The 18,584-nt window shown below is 43.3% G+C and overlaps 1 protein-coding gene across 3 annotated transcripts; it reads right to left on the reverse strand.

Moving 5' to 3' along the window:
- Positions 1-1,614: 1,614 nt before the first annotated feature.
- Positions 1,615-17,367, reverse strand: BZW1 (basic leucine zipper and W2 domains 1). 3 transcript variants are annotated; one of them, XM_082202003.1, is made up of 12 exons: positions 17,233-17,367; positions 14,515-14,588; positions 10,155-10,331; positions 8,411-8,505; positions 7,806-7,871; positions 7,275-7,410; positions 6,557-6,666; positions 6,283-6,453; positions 4,765-4,911; positions 2,877-3,015; positions 1,788-1,910; positions 1,615-1,687 (listed from the first exon to the last, which is right to left on the reverse strand). In XM_082202003.1, the coding sequence occupies exons 2-12, from the start codon at positions 14,576-14,578 to the stop codon at positions 1,656-1,658; spliced, it is 1,260 nt and encodes a 419-aa protein (XP_082058129.1). In that variant the 5' UTR covers positions 14,579-14,588; positions 17,233-17,367; the 3' UTR covers positions 1,615-1,655. The 3 variants fall into 3 exon arrangements, with proteins under 3 accessions (XP_082058129.1, XP_082058131.1, XP_082058130.1); XM_082202005.1 differs by having other exon boundaries at positions 17,237-17,363; XM_082202004.1 differs by lacking the exon at positions 17,233-17,367 and adding an exon at positions 16,811-16,969.
- Between the last annotated feature and the right edge of the window lie 1,217 nt (positions 17,368-18,584).

Consider the following 18,584-nt stretch of genomic DNA (forward strand, 5'->3'; position numbering starts at 1 on the left):
CCCAGGGTGAATGCACCAGGGAAAAGGCACAGTTGCTGTAAATGGAGCCTATTCCAAGTTTTACTGCATCTTGGTGGAACTGTACACACACAGGGCTTTGCTATCTGAATGCTCATCCAAAACCTCTCAACGCATGTGCTGGAGTTTGCCCACTTACATGTCAGAAGCAGTCATTTTGGGTAGAAACAATGGACAGAGGGAGAGCAATCAGACACACAAGTTTTTCCTTTGGCCTTTCAGGGTGGGAAAGCAGGACCTGCATGTACTAAAACAGATGGGTCCGTAGAAACCCATGTATTTCTGCACTGAAAGAAGCACTCCCTGGCTGCTATTCTGAGCTGCCTGACTCATCCATTCTCTGCCAGTAGGCCCACTACTAGAGTCACATCTGCTGTATCACATCTTGCTAAATGTAACCAGAATATATTCTGACCGGGGATATTCGGAACACCTAATGCACTATAGGACCTATTTCCTATAGGAAATAGTTTTCCTCTATCAACAACTGGGTGCAATTTAGACAATTCCCCTTTCTCTTGCAGATTCAGGGATACAGAAACCATGGGGGTCTGAGGCTAGTAACAGGAAAACTAGTATAGCTTATGCAGATAGTATGCAAGAGTTGCCTAGTTTCCTTCCGTTTTTCAGTGAAAGCAGCATTGAAGCACACACAATATTTCTCTTCCTGATCCTGGCTACCAAGAATACATTATCCAACCATGTAAATTATTGGGCATCTAAATGATAGTTGGAGCTTCTTTGGGGTTCCAGAACCTTTTTCACTTTCACATTCAGTATCTAAAATGCAAATCCTTTTAACCTTTAAAAGGATGGTATTCAACACTCATCCTACTCAAAAGTAGACCCATATAATAATCTAGACCCACTAGACATAACCTAGTCACGTTCATTAATTTTTGAGGACTTTGTTTACTACAAGCTAAAAAGTAGTGTACAACATTGCTCAAAAATGGTCAACGCAAACTTCGTTCTGTTTCCAACTAATAGCAAGGCGGAAAAATACATTTTTCAAAGAGAATATAGATTGTTCAAGGATCTGCTTAAGACTGCAAGAACACCAGAACCAGGAAGCTGAAGGCAAAGAGCGTAGTTTGAATACTGAGCTTAGTGACTGCAAATTGCAGTGGTATTATGAACAGGGAATGACGTGATGTTAGGAATGCCATCACTCTTGCTTGGATCTAGTTATCTTTCACACACAATTACACAAGTGTGGCCTCTTTACTTTGGATACTTGTACAGTTTAATTTGCAAACAGAATTTTTATAACAAATTTCATTTTTCCAAATCATGTCTACTTGTAAACTTTTTTTTATAGAAAACCCAGGGATAAAATGAATTTTAAGTTGTGGAAGGCCTTAAATTATGTTACAGTAGAAAATACAGGAGGTAGAAGGTAACTCAAAAAAACTAATGCAATGTTAGAATCAAATCTATAGCTCCTGTAAGCTACTAACACATGGTTTTAAAAACCTAAATCTGGTGTTCTCTAATGACCATAGAAAACACAAACATAAATTTGCCATGAGAGCCCTTATATCATGCTTGATACAGGGAGGTAGGATGTAAGAATCAGGACACAAAGACATGACGTTTTATCTACTGCTCCTGTTTGCTTTACTGTTTTTGACAACTTAGTCACCTTCTTCAGTTTCAGACTCAGATTCTGAAAGAAAACAAACAAGCATTCCAGCATGAGAACACTTTGTAAACTTATTCAAATGAATGCACAGTAAGCAAAGCGGAATTGCATCAGGCTTACTAACCTTCCTCGGCATTCTTGAGCCATTCTACAAACTTTTTCATTTGTTCCAGAAAGACACTCTTTCCTTTGGCAACATGTGCATCTTTATACCATTTCAGGATGGGTTCTTCACTTAGCACCTCAGCTGTTGAAAACAAAGTGGGGTTAGGGCAAGCAGTGTCTATCCCTTCATGCAGCACAGCTTTAGAAAACAAATGCCAAGTCACATCATGTGTTTTCAAAGCACAAAGTGCTTAAATGCAAACCCTCTTAAAAAAATAACCACCAGTAAGTTTGCCAAGCCACATTCCTCATGCTCTGTGGTCTTCGCATTGTTTGGGCTGTAAATTTCCAATAGACTTGACCAGTTCACCAAGCAATACATTTTATATGTTGCTCAATCACATCTTTGGAACTCAAGCCTCATTAAAAAGGTAAAGGGTAAAGGGACTCCTGTCCGTTAGGTCCAGGTGTGACTGACTCTAGGGTTGCGGTGCTCATCTCGCTTTATTGGCCAAGGGAGCCGGCGTACAGCTTCCGGGTCATGTGGCCAGCATGACTAAGCCGCTTCTGGCAAACCAGAGCAGCACACAGAAACGCCATTTACCTTCCTGCCAGAGCGGTACCTATTTATCTACTTGCACTTTGACGTGCTTTCGAACTGCTAGGTTGGCAGGAGCAGGGACCGAGCAACGGGAGCTCACCCCGTTGTGCGGATTCAACCACAGACCTTCTGATTGGCAAGTCCTAGGCTCTGTGGTTTAACCCAAAGCACCACCTGCATCCCTTGAGGCCTCATTAGGACACCCTGTTTTCATCAACAGGATACTCATCTACATCTCAAAAAAGTCACTTGACATCACAATGGGGGGCGGGGCTCTGTTAAACAAATTTACTGACAAGCCACAATAGTGTTAAGTGGATGCAACACCAGAAGACTAAGACCCTTTTCAATTGGCATAATGGAATTATGGGCTGCAGCTTTCTTCTTTGAGATTAAGACTTTCCTGATAAGCATCAGAAGCTACAGGTTAAGTAGTTAAAATGAGTTACAGAGAGTTAAAATGCTAAACTCTTGAGTTTTGCACATGACTGAGTGTTAAACCATTACCTTTGTAGAAGAGCACCACTATTTTCTGGAAGGCTTTCATGAAGTGGATGTTGTCATAACAGTACTCCTGAATCTTGAGCAACAGAGTCAGTTCAGACTGACCTTGGGTTGTAAAGGCAGCAAGAAGAGGGCTGTATTGCTGTGAAGATTATAAGAACAGTTACGTACAGAAAAAACCCCACACACGCTTTTATTCTGATCAGCAGCTTCCCATTTCTCCATAAATGTGCCTTTTAAATGTGTTGGAGAGGGAGTTATGGGTGCTTTTTTGTATTACATATTTTGTGCTTTCAGTTTGTTTTTTTAAGTTGTGAACCGCCATGTGATCTTCAAATCTAGTGTGGTATACAAATTTAATAAATAATAATAATGTTTCACTTACTTGTTATGCACAAGCTAGCGTACATCAGAATACTGCTTAAAATTGGGCTTATTAGAAATCATCAACACGTAATTTGTCCTAAAATGGACATGTACATTTTCAAACCCTGGTGCCAGAAAATGCCTCTTTCATGAAGGGAAAAATCCTGACAGCAAAAACCAGCTGTCTGGGAACTTCTAAGAGGACTTCCCATAGACTTCCATTGAATGAACCTTTTGTCCTCTGGCTGTTGCTGAACTGCAGCTTCTTATTGTTCCTGGCCACATTTGCGGGCGCTCATGGGAGTTATAGTCCAGCAACCTCTGGAGGGCCCAAGGTTCCCCACCCCAGTCTTAGAACCATGCACCGCCAAGTTAGCTATTAGTGATTTCCCATTTTCTTTTACAGACGGAAGTAAGTAAGATTGTTTGAAATTCAGGGATTCAACATTTTAGGAAGAATGTGAGCCCTACATTGTGGCATTCAGGGTACATTTTGAATGGGATTACACTGAATGAGATAATAAACATATTAAATCTGGAGAAATGAAGAGAATCCATTTGAAAAATCTCATTTTTATGCAGCCTATTCTCTGCATTGGCAATACAGTATTATGACTGGGACTGCACAACATTACGCAGTGTAGAATATTTCTTTTTCTGGGTTCCCACCACTAGCTTTCATGCCCTGTCCTACTTTCCAGTGCACATTTTGTGCCCACTGAGCAGGTTCACTCCCATATTGGCCTGTTTGGGGCTTTCCCTCTCTCCTATTTTTTTTTTGGGGGGGGCGGGTTGTGGTGGGAGACACATTTATGTACAACCCCAGCCACGTTCATTTTTTTCAAAAAAAGTATCATTTGATTTGTCTGCAAACCTCAGGGTTACCCCTAACATGACATCTGCATGAGCACCTGAAAACTCAGCTGGATACAGAGGGAATGATCACGTGGACTTTGCACCCATGCCTGCACTGCAACAGACCCACAGAAGTTTGCTTATATGATATACCGGATTTTTCGCCCTATAGGGCGCACCGGCCCATAAGGCGCACTTATTTTTTGGGGGGGGGAGGGGGGAACATATTTCCCCCCCTGAGCCCCAAAGAGCAAAGAAGCCATGACAGCGAGCGGGATCCATCCCACTCGCTGTCCTGGCTTCGTTTTTAGCCTCGGGGCTGGGGGTCCGGGAGCCAAGGCGAGGTTGCGCTCAACCTGAGCTTCCCCCGACCCCAGAACGGGTCCGGGAATGATGGCAAGGTTGTGGGGGCGAGTTGCTTGCGGGGCCGGGGGAAGCCTGAGCGTCCCCCGATACCAGCCCCCAGAACAGGCTATTGCCTGCAAGCCTTGCGAGCCCAGGGGGAACTCCCGGCGAGCTCGCAAGGCTTGCGGACATCTGCGCAAAGCACGGGGCGTGCCTCTCGCTCTCCAGGCTTCAGCGAAAGCCTGCATCCACCCCATAGGACGCACACACATTTCCCCTATAGGGCGAAAAAAACGGTACTTTTTTAAAATGAACATACAAATACCTTCAAGTGCTTGATGGCTTGTTCCGCTACTAGCTCCTCTTTTTTGTTCCATTCCACAGTGCTCATTACACTGGACCAGATAATGCCTATCACAGTCTGCTCTGATATGTTGTTTTTCTTCATCTCTTCCTTGACATACAAGATGATCTAGACAAGCAATTCCAGGGAGTCTTACATAACATTCTCGCACGTGTATTGACAAGCTTTGCTTAGATTTTCAGATATAGATTTCCTTGGGCCTAGAGATTAACTTTGTTCTACCCAAGCAGTAAATGCTGCAATACCTGGCACCACCCTTGAGTAATAACAACAACTACTACTACTACTACTAATCATTTATACTCCACCCACTCTGGGTGGCTCCCAACAGAATTAAAAGCACAATGAAGCATCAAACATTAAAAACCTCCCTAAACAGGGCTCTCTTCAGATGTCCTCTAAAAGTCAGATAGTTGCTTATTTCCTTGACATCTGATGGGAGGGCGTTCCACAGGGCGGGTGCCACTACCGAGAAGGCCCTCTGCCTGGTTCCCTGTAACCTCACCTCTCGCAGGGAGGGTACATTGTGCACCACCTTTTAAGACATTTCTGTCAAGACTCAGAATGTGAAATTCAAGACACAGCTCAAGGTGGGAACAGCCACTTTCCCATTCCTTTCTACAGTTTCTGCCTGTAGACACAGGCATCTTGCTTCTCCTTCCCCACCCCCATTTTAGAATATAAAATCTTAATACATTTCTCACTGATCATGGAAACCAAGCACAGAAACTGGGCAACCCAACTATGGTAGCTTTCCACCCTCCAAATTGCTTGGATCCCCAGCTACCATGAGCTATCAATGGAATTGCTGCCTGGGGATGGTGGGAGCTCTAGTCCTAAAACATCTATGATTCGTGCACTGTAGCAACAACCAGTCCTTAGGAAGCAAGGTGAAACCAGCCAGCTGCATCCCAAACCCTTGCCAAGGAAAAGGGATCAAATCCCTGTTCAATCACAGAGCTCCCTGGGTGGTGGCCTTGGAGAACGTCACCATCTTGCAGACCAGCTTTCTTCACAGGGCTTACTGCATAGATCAAGATAACCCAATGCATGCTTTCCTGGGCTCCTTGTAGGATGCAAATGTGATAAACACAATAGCATTATTCACAGGTGAAAAGGCTATAGCCTGAACAGGTACAAACGTATATGTGAGCATGCTTAACTGTTCCTGAACATTATCGTTATTTTCATAAATATCGGCAGCTATTTCAAAAATCATTAAAGAAGGTTTCATACTTCCCACCTTGCTGAGTGTCAGCATTTTACATTGTGCAGACATTAGCGCAATGTTAATTTGGCAAACACACTTGGAAAGAAAATATTTTAACAGCAAAAATTGTTACAGCAATTGAGACAGCTAGAAAACCAAGCTACTTTCACCTTCCTTGGTTGCCATGGCAGATGCCAAAGTTACGAAAAACGAGCATTAGAGACCAAAGAGGCTCATAAGCTATGAGCAGAGGAAACCAATGTACTTACATCCTTAAAGGGATCCCCACGTGACATCTGCTCCTGAAGTTCTTTCTGCAGTTCTTTACGAGCCCCTATGCACTGCTGGTTCCGGACGTATTCAGAGAGTTCCTTTAATCCTGCATCAGTGAAGTATTTTGTGAAGTGTTCAAGGCTTTGCTTGTTGGCTGGAAAGAGTTCCTGAAACATTGATATTGATTATTTGCGGTGTACTTTAAAAAAAGTTGCACATCTCAAATTATTCCATTTTCAGCACCAAAAGTAGATTATCTTATTTACTAACCATCAGCCTGTTGTCCATGTTGACTTTACGAAGGCTAGCAGCCACTGCATTGATATCTTTTTCATTTATCCATGATTTGAACAGTTTTACTGCAAAGGCTGCTGAAACACCTGCATGAGAATTTGTATGGTTACTTTTAATACTCTTGAATTACTAACAGTAATACTCTGTTACTCCTGCTTAATACTGTCCTACTATCAGATGTGACTTACCCTTGGCCCTCCAGACGCGATTGGACTCCCAACTCCCATAGAGCACGGCCAATGGACAAGAATGATGGGAGTTGTAGTCCATCTACATCTGTAGGCCACAGGTTAGCATATAAAAACTCAGGTGGCTTTGTTGTCTCAAATTGTCAGCAGATTTTGATAATGAAATCGTTCTTTGTGTATCACTTCCTGACTGGCTCCATGAGGAAAGGTTTTCTAGCACTCTCACTGGACGTGCAAAGGTCACATTGGATGATTAAATGGTAAGATTTTGCTTCACTATAACTAAAATGCACAGTCTGTTACCTAGTACCTACTTCAACCTGTGAATCGTAAAAAAAAAATCTGGGTCTTGCAGTGTAAAGTTCTGAGAAAAATACTCATATGCTAGGAACTGGGGTTGGACTGGACTTCCACTGGTGAAGAGAAACCTAAGACACTGTGCAGGAATACACCTCTAAATATCAAAACAGACAGGGAACACCTCCAAAATAGTTTACCACAATTACCTTCTTTAACTAGATTCTCATTATAAAGACTGTTGAGAATTGACGCATTAAGTGTCCCATTGGCCAGAAGAATACCCGTCAGCATGGCCAGTTTGTTCCGCTCAGACTCTGAAAAACCTTTCAAGAATAGCAGCAACTGCAAAGGGTAAAAGGCATAGTCAACACTCTGAAACAAGAGAAGTGCTGAAATCATTTATGAATGCTACCATGAGATATAAAGGAACGTATCACTGGAAACAAGAAAAGGACTCCCTTTTGCGGAGATTTTATTATAATGACTGAAAGTCTTACACGAAGTTTCTGCAAAGCCACTTACTCTGATGCCCATGGAGAACTATACCCTCCAGGTAACCAGAAAATGGAACTTTTATAAATGGGACAGAAATTATTCTTTTCTTTAAGGCCCTAAGTGACTTGCCAAGGAATATGTGCACATGCAGGCTAAATGTTTTGCTAAATAGTAACAAACACACAAATATACAGGAGTATCTATAAGGCCATAGTCCAAAAAATAGTTTCAACTTGCAATACCTTTTTGACTTCATCCTCAAAGCCTTTTTCCAGGTATTTGTAACGCCTGATCAGCTTGTTAAAGACCTGAAAGACAAATGTTAGCAATTAAGACTATAGTTTTCATAGAAAAGGTGGGCAACCTGATACCCAGGGGCCATATGCAGTCCTGCTTTCATTTTATGTTCCCCCAGCGCCTTCAGAATCTTCCCCAGCAAGGGGATTCCCCAGAATCTTTGCATCCCAGCAGTAACTTTCTTTCTATCAATATCTTCATTTTGTCGGGCTTTCCCCCTCTCTATGTAATTTCAGAACAACTGGAAGAAGCAGTATTTTTACCTGATAAAATCAACTGATTTTTAAAAACGTTTTTCCTTATTATTTGACTTGAGGATAAGGAAATCCCACCCCTCCAATAATCCAGAACACTTTTGTCTCTGGATGCCCATCACTGCTCCGGCTCTGGTCAGTGCCACCAGGTATCCCTCAGCAATTAAGCCCTCAACAATCCCTGTTTGGCTCAATCATAAACTCTTTATACATGCAATCTTGCTTTTTTGTGGATGTTTATATTGAAGGGAGGTAGAATCAAGAAAAGCCATTTTTAAAAAACCAACAAAACCAACCTGAGCAAATGCTTGCATCGTTTCTAGGTCTTCCTGTGCTGCAAACACACAGACATCTGTGTGCATCATGTCATCTGCCAGTGTACCACCTGGGGCTATTGAGAAATTGGTGTTTAGTTTTACAAGAAAAGCTAACATTGGCTAAGATCACTTTCACTAATTAGAACAGCATTTAAGTTTAATACAATATCATGCGAAGTAAATCAACAGAAAGTGAAAACCAACTACAGTGGTACCTCGGGTTAAGTAATTAATTTGTTCCGGAGGTCTGTTCTTAACCTGAAACTGTTCTTAACCTGAAGCACCACTTTAGCTAATGGGGCCTCCTGCTGCTGCCGCGCTGCCGGAGCACGATTTCTATTTTTCGCTCTATAACACGCACCCGACCATAACACGCACGTAGTTTTTAGAGGAGGAAAATCTGTAGGCATGCCACCCGTAGGCATTCCCTCCATAACACGCACAGACATTTCCCCTTACTTTTTAGGAGGAAAAAAGTGAGTGTTATGGTGCAAAAAATATGCTAATTCGTTCTGGAGGTCCGTACTTAACCTGAAACTGTTCTTAACCTGAGGCACCACTTTAGCTAATGGGGCCTCCCGCTGCTGCCGGAGCCCGATTTCTGTTCTCATTCTGAAGCAAAGTTCTTAACCTGAAGCACTATTTCTGGGTTAGCGGAGTCTGTAACCTGAAGCGTATGTAACCCGAGGTACCACTGTATTTAAAGTTTAATGGCAAACAGAGCAAGATAAAAATCTTTCCAACTGCTAAGAATTAGGAACCCCACCTTTTTACAGGGATGCTAGTTTTCCAGGAAAACCATGAAGGCTGACTAGCTTTCATCTTCCAAAATTTGAAATGGATCATCAGTTGCTAACAGCTACCATAAGATACTACGTCACTTCTGTGTTTTGCGAAGCCCTTCACAGAGAAAAGAGGTCTAATGCTATTATATCACCTCCAGGCTTGACTACTGTAATTCGCGCTACGCGGGGCTGCCCTTGAAACTGTCAAAGAAACTCCAGCGGGTGCAGAATGCTGCAGTGAAGCTCCTCACAGGGTCTCTGCCATGGGAGCATATTCACCCAGTGCTTTTCCAGCTGCACTGGCTCCCGGTGGAGTACAGGGTCAGATTTAAGGTGCTGGTTTTGACCTTTAAAGCCCTTCACAGCCTAGGACCCTCATACCTACAGGACCGCCTCTTCCGGTATGCCCCACGGAGAGCCTCAAGGTCCATAAATAGCAACACACTAGTGGTCCCGGGCCCTAAGGAAGTTAGATTAGCTTCAACCAGAGCCAGGGCCTTTTCGACACTGGCTCTGGCCTGGTGGAACGCTCTGTCTCATGAGACCAGCGCCCTGCAGGATCTGATTTCTTTCCGCAGGGCCTGTAAGACAGAGCTGTTCTGCCTGGCCTTTGGCTTGGAATCAATTTGATTCCCTCCCCCTCTTTATTTTTTCCTTTCTCCTCCTGTGATGAGGCTGCATTTTAATGTTGTATTTTAAACTTGTTTTCGCTATTGGTTGTTAGCTGCCCTGAGCCTGGTCTTGGCTGGGGAGGGCGGGGTACAAATAAAATTATTATTAATTATTATTATTATTATTATATTCTGGAGGGTACAGAGGCTGCATAATCAGTAGCAACTGAGATCATGAGCAACGAATGGTTGGTTAGTTTTAAGATCCAACCATACAAATACACAGGCACGCTTGTAAACCAAAAAGCCCCTCTTAAGGTCACTTACCCAGCATTCCACCAGCCACCAGAATGTCAAAGAGTGTCTCTGCATAGCGGCGATAATCAAGTTTTGCTCCAGAAGCATCAAGGAATTTTGCTACTGCTTCCAAATCACTGCCAGTTTCATTTAAACCTTGAATAATACAGTCCTGAAACTGAGTGGGGTCAAACCTCTCTTTTTCATCTGCAATAAATAAATAAATAAATATTCTGTGAACATAGTACTATTTATTACATTGTTTTTTAATACAAAATCAAATTACAGAGAGTGGCCCCAATTTAGGTACACGGTTCAATCAAGGAAATCCATCACAACAAATTATGTGGGTACAAATAACACACACACAACAAAGTGGCAGTTAAATTCAGGCTGGCAGTTGGAAAAAATAGTGGAGCCAGATAAAATTTATTATTACTATTACTATTATTATAATTTATATACCGCCCTATACCCAGAAGTCTCAGAGTGGTTCACAGAACAAGATAAAAGGATTTCTCTTTACTGATATTGTGAATGATGACAGCAAACTTGTGTCAAGAACAAAGAAAGCGGATTCTAAAGCAGTATTACCTACTGTGGGGCCACTCTGTAATCTCCTCAATAGATGCTGAGGAACAGAAAGGTTGGAAACCTTTCTTCTTTGAAATACCCTTCGAGAGTCAGGGTTGACCAGGAAGTAGGACATTAAAATCATGATAAAAAAATTCCTTCCAGTAGCACCTTAAAGACCAACTAAGTTAGTTCTTGGTATGAGCTTTCGTGTGCATGCACACTTCTTCAGATACACGAAAGCTCATACCAAGAACTAACTTAGTTGGTCTTTAAGGTGCTACTGGAAGGAATTTTTTTATTTTGACTATGGCAGACCAACACGGCTACCTATCTGTAATTAAAATCATGCTAATTCACTAGAGAACAGTACAGTAGTGGGTAAAAGAGCCTTCTAGGACTGGGGCAGGACACGGCCTCTGTATATGTGAAGTCCCGAACCCAGTTCCCCAGTATCTCTCACTCTTGTTGTACAGGTTCATACTGCTGATACATCAGCCTTTGCCAGCCAGCTGCCCTCCAGATGTTCTCGACTACAACATCTATTTGGCTAATGCAAGTTGTAGTCCAAAACATCTCAATAATCACAACACAAAGAAACACAACAAGTTCTGTATATGGACAACTATCACACTATATGGAACACTGCTGAAATAGAAGGTTGGCATTTAATATACTGCACATCAGGGGAGCATATTATAACCATTTTCCACTTTAAAAGTTACTGGAGATTTCCATTACACTTTGGAGAGGCCCATCACCAGGCCCTTTAAAGATCTATGCTTTCCCCTTTTTTGCATGACATATGGTTTGGTATTATTAGCAAAATACAAAACAAACCCTTTTCCGTCAAGAAGTGTGCTTTGTATTAAAAAAAAGTTACCTTTAAAAAGTTAGCACCCACGATCTATAGATCAAAATAAAATGGTTACACCCTTCTTTTTCTGGCGTGGCACCAGTAAATTGACAATAATTACCTGAAATATCAACCAGTATCCAGCCCAATTTTCAGGATGTGGAAGTCATGAGTACAGCGTTCATGACTGAGCAACCATTAAGGTCTGCTTCAATATTCCACAAACATAGGTATTCCCTTTCACTTTAAATAGGGATTCTGACACAAATCAGTTTATTACTGAGCTAGCTAACTCTCACCAGCAGTTCCAAGAGCTATTTCTACCTCTCGCCATTTTATTACATTCTGGTTCTCTCTATAAAAACCCTCATATGAATGCATTGCCGAAGTTCTCTTTAAACTCATCTATTAAAAAAACCCAAAACTTCAAGGGCTTGCCTTCATGAATTTGCTATATCCCTCAAGATCTTTGAATGGCCAGCTTCTCAGCTTCAAATAAGCCACTTATCTGTACTAGAACACAAGATACTCTCACTGTAAGATACCAGAAGTATACAACAGACAGAAAACTAAGGGCCACAGTCACAGCAAAATCATTTTTGGCATTAGTGTTGTCAGTTTTAGCACTCTCTTAAGCCAAGAATCTCTGGTAAAAAGCAATCAAAATATCAGCTGCACCTGAAATCTTAATTTCTCTTTTAACGTATTACCAGTCTATTTATAATGGGCTAAAATTTTAGTACCACCCACAGAAATTCAAAGTTGTTATAGTTGCTTGCTACTCCACTTCTGAAAACATTACATGATGGTAATAATGAAAATTATAAATGAAATTTCTGAAATCATTACATGGAAGTAAATTCCATGAATATGAGAGGATCTTCTTTCACTTATGACATTTAGAACTCAGGTATCAGTTTTCTTTGATCCTCAAGATACTGAGCATTTGTTATCCAAAGACTAATACCACAGTATTATGTCATGTGTGCACTCCAGCTCACCCACCATGTTTCAGCAGATCAAGACAGTATTTATCTATTTCTGCTTCCAGATCCCACTAATTTGTTTATTGGAATTCCACCTTTTTCACTCAGTTCAGTTTCATTCTTTCTCACTTATTTGAGCAGAGCAGTACTAAACAGCAGATTACACTCTTTTCCCTAGAACATCCTGACAAGAAGTGTGCAGCTCCTTCAGTTTCAAAGGTTTAACAAAAACAAAACAAAAAAGCTGGAAGGTCCACCATAAAGTTGAACGTGGATTACAGAAGTGAGTTCAAATAAGACCTTGTATCATGGACCTATCACGACTCTGAATATTAGATTCAGGGTTCTGGCTCAATGACAATGATCAATTTTGTGATTATTTTTTTTGCTGGCACAGAAGTTCATGTGCTATATGTTTTAAGTCATAGGATCAAGATTTGCTTTCACCTTCACAAGTCATTTAACTGAAACCATACCAAAATAATCTTTAAAATAACGACATTTCACTTTAGAATTCATTAAAGCTAGACTTTACTCTCCATTTACTGAAGAAACACTGAACAGACAAACACTCCTTAACATAATTACTACCCACAAGTTAGTATTCCTGTGCTTTCTGGCATGCCACATAGCCAGTTGGCTGGACTCTTTATATGTCATATAAGAGATATACGCCCTGTGCAGAGGCAAAATTAAGGCCCTTTCCTAGCCATAACACCTTTGAAAGCTCGTAGTTGACCGGCTTGAAGAAAAGTTAAATATAGCACCTACCCACCTAAAACAAACATCTCTCCTAAAGCCAGGCATTAAAGCACCATGAAAATTTGAATCCATGGGTACAAATACCATATGGCCCCATCGAGCCTTCAATGTAGGGTTCCTCAGGGTTCGATTGTATTCCCCCTGCTATTTAACATCTACATGAACCAGCTGAGTGGGGTCATCCGGAGTTTTAGAGTATGTTGCCAGTGATATGCTAATGAAACACAGCTCTTCTTCTCCTTTACATCTGCAGTTGTGGCAGTGGATGTGTTGGACCATTGTCTTGCCTCGATAATGGACTGGATGAGAGCCAAAAACTAAAACTCAATCCAGATAAGATTGAGGCACTGTTAGTGGGTGGTTCTCCTGACTGGGTGGATCAAGACCTGCCTGGTCTTGATGGGGTTACATTCCCTCTGAAGGAACAGATACACAGGTCAGGGCTACTTCTGCATCCATTGCTGCTGCTTTTCCCAGGCCTTTGACTAATGAGCCAATCTATGGCCTTTTAAACTGTGTGTAGATTGTTATTTTTTGTTTGTTACTATGGTATGTATTTTAGTGGTTTTATACTATCTGATATTGTGGTTTTATACTATCTGATATTGTAAACCACCCTGTGATCCTTGGGTGAAGGGCAGGTGCGGAGGGTGCATACAGGATTAGACAGAGAGGGAAGTCCTGCTACATGGGCATAAGTCTATTCACTCAAGCACGGATGCTGCTGGATACAACTCGCAGTGAATAATTTTGTTCAAGTTCAGTATGTGAGAACATCTGTGTCAGATAAATCAAAGGCTGCAATCTGATTTTTAAACAGACTAGAAACCTGTCACTGGGAGACAAAGGAGAATGGGTTCATTAGTTCACGGGCTTTAATAAAATTAAGATTTTAGGTCAAAGTATGTTTTTGTTTAAAACAAATATTTTTGTTTTAAAAGCAGGTGATAAGTGAAGAAAACAACAGGGATATTGATACTACTCTCACTCTTGCATTATATGTAAGACATAGCTGCCTTAATATAAAGAAGGTAAAGTTGATTAAGGATCAATCCTAAAGACTTTCCACCAAACAGTCAATGCAGCTTTCCGTGTGTGTGCGCGCGCTCGCGCAAAAACACACACAGTACAGACCACAAGCAAACTTTCTCTCAGATGTCCAACTGTATTAGACAGAAACAATTTAATTAAGCATACATATAATTAGGCTTACCTCTTTTCCTAGTTTTAAAACGCTGGCCTGATAGCGTTGGCTTTTGCTGCTTTTGATTATTCATAAAAGACACCCTATGGAAAGAAAAAATTTTTTCAAGATGTATCAGTTAAGCAGATGATCCCTAAGTGTTTGGGAAGACTTCAGTTACGCATCTACCAGCTATTGGCAACATCCTAAAAATGCATCTTAATGATTTCCTACTTTATTTAAGTATTTTTTTTCTACTTTAACGTTTGGAAACATTAAGTGTTTACAAACCTTTTCCTATGTTTCAAAATACATAACAGACCTCGGGTTCTATGATGCCTAAATTGAGTAAATCTGGGCTGAGAGATTAGAAACATGATGTTTTTCTTCCTCCTTTCCCCCTTGCATAAGAATTCCCTTCTCCCTTTCCCAGTTGGTTCTTACCACACTTTCCCCCAAGACCTAAACTGAACCAACTACAGTATGGTTAGAACAAATCAAGCATTGCCTTCAAACCATGATCTGAATCTATGGTTTGAAGACCAAATACTTTGACTTCTGAGGTGAGTAGTTGATACTGGACCAGCAGTTATCAACACATCAGAGCGCTGAGGACTCATAGCTATCAAGACTCATAGCTATCAAGGCCTATTAATGAACTTGGGGTCAAACTTAACTTGGAATCAGGGGTCTTCCAACCTCATGATTTTTCCAGTACTCTTCCTAAAACTAAGCAAGGCCATAATTAAGTCAGGACTAGCTTCTTGACAAAGCGTTCTCTTGTGGGCCCTTTCCTATGTCAGTGGGCTCCAAGCACTGCTGGATGAATGGTGCAGCAATCTTTTTATTTCAGTGCAATGCCCCACAGAAACACTGGGCTAGGGGCACTGTGATAGATGTTAAGTTGGTTAGATCCAAGCGCCTGACACTGCCTGCAGTGAGATGAATCATAAGATGAAAGTATCAAGATAGCCAAGGGGTACAGGGCTATGTCCTCACACCTCGACTTCATAATTATACGTAAAAAGAGAGGCTCTCAGTCCAAACATATTAATTGTATGTATAGAATCCAGCCTTAACACAAAAAAAAACAAAAGCATGAACTGCATTTAAGGCTTCAAGGGAAAAGGGAGGGGTTGGGGGGGCAGGCGGAGCAGCAAGAGTATCACAATGTTTAAAGCCCTGTTCTTGAATTCATTCCAGATTAAACTGTAAACAAGAACGAGAGGAGTATTTTAAAGGGGAATTTGTGGTCCTCAGTATACCCCAACAAGGATGTAGTCCTATGACCACTTCCCTGGAACTAACTGCACCTGTGCAAAATGGGATGATTTTGAGCAGGTGTGCTTAGGATTACAGTACCTGCTCTTCCAAAAAATCATAGCTCTCTATAAAACACAAGGCAGGGCTAACATTCCTCCGGCATGTTTCTAGGTATTGGGGTGTGAATGGAGTTTTGGGGATGGGCCAAAATTTCTCAGAATTCCCGAATGCATTCCGGGAGCATATAGCATAACCAGAGTGAAACTAGCTATCCTCTTTCACGTTTTGGGGATGCCAGGGCTTAGATTTTGAGGGGACCCAACTTACCAGCAACCCCATGGCTACTGCTTAGCTAGGGGAAAGCCCCCCCCCCGCCTTGGAATAATGTTACATCAGGACAGAGTATCAATTCAGGGCGCCCAGGGAGAAGAAGGAAAATAACTTAAGACGCCCTTCACGCTTCTGCAAAAAATGCGGGGGGTGGGGGAATGCAAAAACCTGTTTTATCCACAGGGCTTATTTCACCCATCCTCGTGGTATTTAAATCTCCTCCTTTCCCCATCATGGTCTCTCCCAGAAAAAAACCAACAACCAAGAGTCACGAGCACATACAGATTTTGGAAAACGTGCCAGCTAATTATCTCGCACCGAAGCAAAAAGACTGAGAAATATTGACACTCAAGGACTTCATGATATGCATTTGTACAATTTTGAATATTCAATGTGAGGCGATTGGATTGTTAAAATGGAAAACTTAATAAAAATTACTATTATATAAAAAAGAGAAATTCTTTTCAAAATGCATTCGCCAAACCTTGAGTCCCCTCCTCCTCCTTCCCCACCAGGCGCCACCCACTCGGCCCCGGGAGGTGTCCCCACCCTTCACCCCCCTCAGGAGAGACATCTACAGACATGGGCAGGCCGTGATTATTTTTTGTGTAGTTGGGGGGGGGGGGTTGGTTGCCCCGCCTCGTGCCGCTGCCTGGGCCGGAAACGGGCCTTTCCCCGGAAGGCTGTTCCCTCTGCCGCCCCGAGGCGCCCTCCTCCCTCACGGCCTACCCACCGAGCCCTCCGGGCGGAGGCGGCCGCTGCAGGAGCTGGAAGCGATGGCCCCGGAAAGGAAGGGAAGGGGGAAGTCTCCCGCTAGCGCCGCCGCCCCGGCTAGGCTTGAGTCCCGCGCTGCTGCCCCTCCCGGCCGCCGCCACAGCCGCGTCCCCTCCCTCCCTCAGCGGCGTCACTGCCCAACAGAGGCCGCCGCTTTGTTACCCGCCAGGCCGGGCCGGGCCAGAGGGCGCGGGCGAGTGAAGGGAAAGGAGGGGGGAGGAGGAGGGGAGAAGCAGGCCCAGCAACCGGCCCTGCCAGCGCGGCCGTTACGGGCCAGCCTCGCGCCGCGCTCCCCGCCCAATCAGCGCCCGCCAAGCCGCGTTCTCTCCCCACCCCCCCACCCCGCGAGCTATCAATCCCGCCGCGCGCCTCGGGCCTCACCGACTTTTAAGGCAGGAAAGGAACGTCCAAGGAGCACGAGCTTGACTAAGCGGCGCGACGGAGGACGGAGAAGGCGGGCGGTCTGAAGCGGCTTCAAGTCTCCACCCCCTTTCCTCCTCTTCTACTCCCCCTCCCCATGCAACCTCTCCCGCGAGGAGAGGAAACCACGCGAGAACACGCCGGGTGACGGGCAGGAGGGAGGCGAGGCCTGCTGGGAAGGAACTATTATTCACAGCCGTCACACAGTTGGGGGGGGAGAGAGAAGCGAAGCGCGTCGTGCTGAGGGTCGAGTGCGTGACGCCGGCTGGGTTTTTTTTTATTGTGAGGGGTTGGTTGGTTATTTCCTCATACAGAAAGGAAGTTCAAGTTAAAAATGAAGCAAGCGTGTTTGTTTTACCCTACCCCCGTTTATTTCGGAAATGGGCTCGTCCAGCTCGCCCCCTCCCGAACTACGTTACGTAGCAATGGGCTGCGTTCCCTTGGGCGGGGTTTGAAACGAGACTCTGCTCTCCGCTTCCCCCTCCCCTCCCTAAGTGGACGCGTCCAGGTTCGTCCTTTTCCGGGAATGGCCCGGGATACTTCGTGGCGCAATCCATTGAGCCGAAGTAGGGGGACTTAAGCGGCGGAGGAGGCCATGTGGTTATCGCCGTAGGAGGAAGCAGCCCAGACTTTCTGGTTTGCTTTTGAAGTTTCGTCTGTCTGTCTGTCTCGCAACAATGAGAGCTTGCAAAATAAATAAATGGTGCTTATGACTTTTATTGTTTCCGCGTTTCTGTATGTATGTGATTCCTGCATTGCGGGGGGTTGGACTAGATGACACTGGGTACCCCTTCCAACTCTGCAGTGATTTGGTGGCAGCGGTTTCCATCAGGCAAAGGAAAAAGGGGGAGGGGAAAATATGCAAAGGTTCATTTGCTTTTAAACGCAGTCGGGTTTTCTAGTGCGAGGAAATTGTAAATTTAATAATAATTATAATAATTATAATTTATTATTTATACCCCGCCCATCTGGCTGAGTTTCCCCAGCCACTCTGGGCGGCTTCCAATCAAGTGTTAAAAACAATACGTACAGCATTAAATATTAAAAACTTCCCTAAACAGGGCTGCCTGATGGCACTTCCGGCACTGTCCATCATCATCATCATTAATAATTATTCCCGTGTTGCAGGTGGGGTGCAGGATTCGAGACCTATCACTCATGCCTTCATTACAGGGGCTGGAGCCGAAATTGAGTTACAACAACCCTGCTCTGTAGTCAGGTGGTGTTATCCTTACGGTTGGCACACCAGTCAATGGCCTGGCCAAGTTGTGTTAAGCTGAAATGCATTATTACTTGATTGTGGCAAGGTATCT

The sequence above is a fragment of the Podarcis vaucheri genome (genome assembly GCF_965113315.1).
Source record: "Podarcis vaucheri genome assembly, chromosome: 1".
NCBI classification, from domain to species: Eukaryota; Metazoa; Chordata; class Lepidosauria; order Squamata; family Lacertidae; genus Podarcis; species Podarcis vaucheri.

What these genes read in the sequence shown, in the direction of transcription:
- BZW1 (XM_082202003.1), bottom strand. Translation starts at nt 14,578, where the DNA reads ATGAATAATCAAAAGCAGCAAAAGCCAACGCTATCAGGCCAGCGTTTT. An exon ending in TTGAGGATGAAGTCAAAAAG is followed by an intron (nt 7,411 to 7,805) that starts GTATTGCAAGTT and finishes TACCCTTTGCAG; the next exon opens with TTGCTGCTATTCTTGAAAGG. An exon ending in AGTGGTGCTCTTCTACAAAG is followed by an intron (nt 1,911 to 2,876) that starts GTAATGGTTTAA and finishes TGTTTTCAACAG; the next exon opens with CTGAGGTGCTAAGTGAAGAA.